This window comes from Haliotis cracherodii, unplaced genomic scaffold (genome assembly GCF_022045235.1).
Source record: "Haliotis cracherodii isolate W230 unplaced genomic scaffold, xgHalCrac1.p SCAF_13, whole genome shotgun sequence".
Taxonomy (NCBI): domain Eukaryota; kingdom Metazoa; phylum Mollusca; class Gastropoda; order Lepetellida; family Haliotidae; genus Haliotis; species Haliotis cracherodii.
Window position 1 is genome coordinate 41,411,335 of NW_027266268.1, and position 5,981 is coordinate 41,417,315.

A 5,981-nucleotide genomic window follows, 5' to 3' on the forward strand; every position below is an offset into this window, starting at 1 on the left:
TCACGAGGAGATGATGAATTGCTGAGATTCCGACCACATCTTCGGGTACCATCACGGATGGCGTTGTCCACGTATTACAGTGACGATGTCAGCGACTGCAATTACTTCAACTGGAATTGTTATCGAGACGAAAGACGTGTAAAGCCTAATAAACTACACAAGGTCGTTGACCTATGTCTCGCAAAAACTCCAGAAAGTAGTTGATCTTGTCATCATCAAAAGCAGCGTGTATGTAAATGCCTCAAGCAAGTTACCCCCGCTCTCCGGCCGGACACAGATGGTGCTGTGGGCAGAGAGAGGGGAATGTGGGCCTAATTGGGCGGACGAGAAGTTAATGATTATTACTGAGGTAAACATATTAGAACGTCAGATTCCGCTATACACACAGAGATGAGACGAACGCTCGGCAGCCGGAACAGGGGACTTTTAACATAGCTCTCTCCGATACAGCACCCTCCCAAGCAACCGCGGGTAAAGCATCACCACGTGACCTCTGCAACACAAAACTGGCACAATGTTTGTAAGCAATGTGTTTGTTGTGTAACCCAATCATGACAACTTGCTCCGTGTTTATTTGTGCACGTGGACCGCCACGCTGGTCTAGTGGTTAGAGCCTCTGCCCAGAGTGCGAAAAGGGCGGTGGTTCGATCCCCGGGAGCGGCATCGGACATGATGTTAAAACCTTATGTCTGTTTTATATCTCAGCTGACACACGGCATTAAGGGGGTGAAACAAGGACTGGTCGGGTCAGTGACTAGAGTACTGTATCTGAGTGGGGAATGGCATAATACAGCCGGCATTACTCAGGACTAATGCAACCAAGCCAGCACACACGTACGCGCTCCTTCACACACACGCACGAACGCACGTGTCGTATAAGTGCAATAATCTGGTTACGCCACCCCATCTCACCCCATCTCACCCCATCTCACCTCATCTCACCCCATCTCATCCCATCCCACCTAACCTCTCCTCACTTCAGGGGCTCGGGTGGCCCAGTCGTCTAAGGCGCCGCGATTCTCTGTGCAGAGTTGCGTCCCTAGGGCACGCCAGAAACCTATGATTGTGGGTTCGAATCCCAAATATATTTTCTAGGTTTGTCAGCACCATAGCCGTGCTCGTTGGTTTCACCGAAGTGGTAAACGTCTGAGACCTGCATCATTTCGGGCTTTCCTCTCACATTAAGCTGACACGCCGCGATATAACTGGAATACTGTTAAAAGCGGCGTTAAACCCAACTCACTCAATCTCCTCACTTCACCTGTGTAGATCGATCTCCAACTGCTTATTTGCCCACGTCATCTGGTCCGTGCTATGGGGCGGCGTGCCGGAATACCCTACACCAGGGGCATGGATGAACTGTCACCTCCGCATGACAACAAGGCTCCTGGACCACATGCTCGTACTGATTTCATTTACTTTCAGCCAGCGAACCACAGTTGATCCACAAGCAGTGTTATCCCCAGGGACCACCTAACATTCTGTATAAAACACAAATCTACTTGGGGAAATCTGTCACCGGGCATGTTTATTAAATATGTTTCAAGTTAATTGTCGATTTTAACAATAGGATATGTTGAGCATTTCTTAGAATTTGAAATATCAGCACGTTTGCCAGTATGTATCAGAAAGAGTTTTTGAGACATGATTTCAACCAGGAAGATGATATAACACTCTAATATCCACACAGGAACAACCTGACTCATCTAAAATATGGTTAATAAAAGACATCCATGCCTAAGTCTGTTGATTTACTTGGGTCTCTGGGCAGGACCCTGTCAGGTGACCTGTCCTGGGCCACGTCTGTAATGGCATCGACACAAACAGTGTCCTACAGTCTGAGATAGGTAGAGTCTGTTCCGAGATATGTCACAACCTTGGCACCGACACAAACAGTGTCCATCAGTCTGAGATAGGTAGAGTCTGTTTCGAGATATGTCACAACCTTGGCACCGACACAAACAGTGTCCACCAGTCCGAGATAGGCAGAGTCTGTTCCGAGACATTTCACAACCTTGGCACCGACACAAACAGTGTCCTCCAGTCTGAGATAGGCAGAGTCTGTTCCGAGACATGTCACAACCTTGGCGTCATCACAAACAGTGTCCTCCAGTCTGAGATAGGTAGAGGCTGTTCCGAGATATGTCACAACCTTGGCGTCATCACAAACAGTGTCCTCCAGTCTGCGATAGGTAGAGTCTGTTCCGAGATATGTCACAACCTTGGCACCGACACAAACAGTGTCCATCAGTCTGAGATAGGTAGAGGCTGTTTCGAGATATGTCATAACCTTGGCGTCATCACAAACAGTGTCCTCCAGTCTGAGATAGGTAGAGGCTGTTTCGAGATATGTCATAACCTTGGCGTCATCACAAACAGTGTCCTCCAGTCTGAGATAGGTAGAGTCTGTTCCGAGATATGTCACAACCTTGGCACCGACACAAACAGTGTCCATCAGTCTGAGATAGGTAGAGGCTGTTTCGAGATATGTCATAACCTTGGCGTCATCACAAACAGTGTCCTCCAGTCTAAGATAGGAAGAGGCTGTTTCGAGATATGCCATAACCTTGGCGTCATCACAAACAGTGTCCTCCAGTCTGAGATAGGTAGAGTCTGTTCCGAGATATGTCACAACCTTGGCGTCATCACAAACAGTGTCCTCCAGTCTGCGATAGGTAGAGTCTGTTCCGAGATATGTCACAACCTTGGCGTCATCACAAACAGTGTCCATCAGTCTGAGATAGGTAGAGGCTGTTTCGAGATATGTCATAACCTTGGCGTCATCACAAACAGTGTCCTCCAGTCTGAGATAGGTAGAGGCTGTTTCGAGATATGTCATAACCTTGGCGTCATCACAAACAGTGTCCTCCAGTCTGAGATAGGTAGAGTCTGTTCCGAGATATGTCACAACCTTGGCACCGACACAAACAGTGTCCATCAGTCTGAGATAGGTAGAGGCTGTTTCGAGATATGTCATAACCTTGGCGTCATCACAAACAGTGTCCTCCAGTCTGAGATAGGTAGAGGCTGTTTCGAGATATGTCATAACCTTGGCGTCATCACAAACAGTATCCTCCAGTCTGAGATAGGCAGAGTCTGTTCCACGTGTCCGTCACAGTAAAGCAATAGGTGATTAGGACAAGAAAAGTGAAAAAATGATTGCAATTATTTGTCGAATATTAATTCTCCTATATATATTTTCAATTTCCGAAGGAAAAAATCAGTAGAAAGTATTTCAATGTCCAAGTGAATGTGCTGAAATCACACGCTCCTTAATCGGCTTCCAAAACAAAACTATTTGGTGGCGTGGTCTCAAGGTACCGGCGCAGCGGTGCGTGACAAAGGTTTTCATCGTTGTTGGATACCGTAAAGGGTGACTTCTTACTTGTCCAGCCGCTGGCCTTGGTCACCCCCACCGAGTGTGTTTATGACGGGGTGGGGGTGTCACATCAAACACAGCACGGGGCTGGCGGATGCTGGTACCAAATGGACAGCGACATGCAACACAAAAATACACAATAGATACGCTTTTTCTATTCTATTTCTATTTTTCTATTCACAGTCAAGCTAAAAGTGAACCTGCATTGTGGTAATTGTTAACTGGTGTCTGGCTGGCGGGGAGTTGTCCTCTACCTCTCACGGACATGGTCCAGGTTTCGAAACGTCTTCTTCTTGGGTGGCCTCAGACTACCAGCAGCTCAATGAATAGTTGTCCAGATTTGGATGCCATCCCTCGGGATGATTTGTTGGCGTCGACCCACTGCTCAGTGACATATTTTTCTAGCAAGGTCTTTAGTGGTGGTCGGGCATCCTCTTTGAAAACATTTCCACTGACGTCCAGTCTTATTCATGAACTTGCTTTCGGAAGTAAAGCAAGAATCGACCCATAGACTACTCTAATTGTGAATGTCGAAATATACTCTGTGACTGTAGTGCATGGGTTGTGGAGAGTGAACTATACTCTGTGACTGTAGTGCATGGGTCATGGAGAGTGAACTATACTCTGTGACTGTAGTGCATTGGTCGTGGACAGGGAAATATACTCTGTGACTGTAGTGCATTGGTCGTGGATAGTAAAATATACTCTGTGACTGTAGTGCATGGGTCGTGGAGAGTGAAATATACTCTGTGATTGTAGTGCGTGGATTGTGGATAGTGAAATATACTCTGTGACTGTAGTGCATGGGTCATGGAGAGTGAACTATACTCTGTGACTGTAGTGCATTGGTCGTGGATAGTGAAATATACTCTGTGACTGTAGTGCATGGGTCGTGGATAGTGAAATATACTCTGTGACTGTAGTGCATGGGTCGTGGATAGTGAAATATATTCTGTGACTAGTACATCGGTCGTTGATAGTGAACTATACTCTGTGACTGTAGTGCATGGGTCGTGGACAGTGAAATATACTCTGTGACTGTAGTGCATGGGACGTGGATAGTGAAATATACTCTGTGCCTTTAGTGCATGGGTCGTGGACAGTGAAATATACTCTGTGACTGTAGTGCATGGGACGTGGATAGTGAAATATCCTCTGTGACAATGTTACATATACCGCTGACGGTTATATTTTATCTCCTATAATAGCAGTCTAGTTATTGCTATAGTACTGACAAGATGTCCCACATTCACGAGATTTAGTCTTTACTTTGTGATGCCTGCGTTGCTCTGTTCCCCGTCCCCCGTCCCCCGACCCCCGTCCCCCATTCCCCGTCTCCCATTCCCCCATTCCACGTCCCCCATTCCTCGACCCCCATTCCCCGTCCCCCGTCCCCCATTCCCCGTCTCCCATTCCCCCATTCCACGTCCCCCATTCCTCGACCCCCATTCCCCGTCCCCCGTCCCCCATTCCCCGTCTCCCATTCCCCCATTCCACGTCCCCCATTCCTCGACCCCCATTCCCCGTCCCCCGTCCCCCATTCCCCGTCTCTTATTCCCCGTTGCCCATTCCCCGTCCCCGTCCCCGTCCCCCATTCCCCGTCCCCCATTCCCCGTCTCCCATTCCCCCATTCCCCGTCCCCGTCCCCGTCCCCCATTCCCCGTCCCCCATTCCTCGACCCTCATTCCCCGTTCCCCGTCCCCCATTCCCCGTCCCCCACAGACAAGGACTAATGTGGCCGCACTACTTGGCATTGCTTGATCACACTCGGTATGTACAACTGCATGTAGAGACAACCAGACCATGAGACAATCTTCCTCAAACATTTAACAGACTGATCGATACATCGGTGATCAAAGGATTTGTCATTTAAATCATCTACAAGTCATAGCTACACTTTTTGTCTGTGTTCCTTTCATCACCGGCCTGACGACAATCCTTTAATCTATTCACGATTTCCAGTGACCTCGTCACAACGGCCATATTACACCTGACAGGTGCGAGACACAAGTACCCGAGCCTGTGATATACCCGACCCCCAACATTCCTGCGTCTCCAGCCACCCGGATCTGAGCGCGTGGGGAACAGCGCATCGGGGCGGCCAGATTATGCCCGGAGCTTTTCTCACCTGCCTAAAGGTATGCTAGGGACGAGGGAGGGGAACGTCGTGGAACGCAGATTAACTTGTGGCTTATTAAGCTGTGAAATGTTTTGTGCGACTTCGCAGTTTATACAAAGCGATCTAATGTCACGTCAAGTCCTAATTCCCGCTGTGGTTGTTAATGTGCTGCAACGCTAAATGTCAACCCTGGAGCAACGTGTCCCCTCAATCAACACTCAGGTAGACGTGGCCCCGGAACGCAGGACAACAGCTGCACTGGAACTGGAATCACCCGCAGCGATATTCGATTAAAATATGTTTTAAATGCCATCAAACATAATCTAATATCACGCCACTACAAAATGGGCACGAGTCTTTTATGAAAGTTCACCTTAACAAGATTGACCGAAAACAATTTGACAGGAGACAGAAGTATTTCTGCACGCTCCCTGATCTAACTAGCCACTCCATACCACCACCCCCGACACCCACACTCCCACC

General features: G+C 48.3%; 1 protein-coding gene across 1 annotated transcript; it reads right to left on the bottom strand.

The window, feature by feature from the left end:
• Positions 1-4,644: 4,644 nt before the first annotated feature.
• Positions 4,645-5,085, bottom strand: LOC139458726 (uncharacterized). Its single transcript, XM_071240134.1, has one exon. It carries the CDS (start codon positions 5,083-5,085, stop codon positions 4,645-4,647), a length of 441 nt encoding a protein of 146 aa, XP_071096235.1.
• Positions 5,086-5,981: the final 896 nt, after the last annotated feature.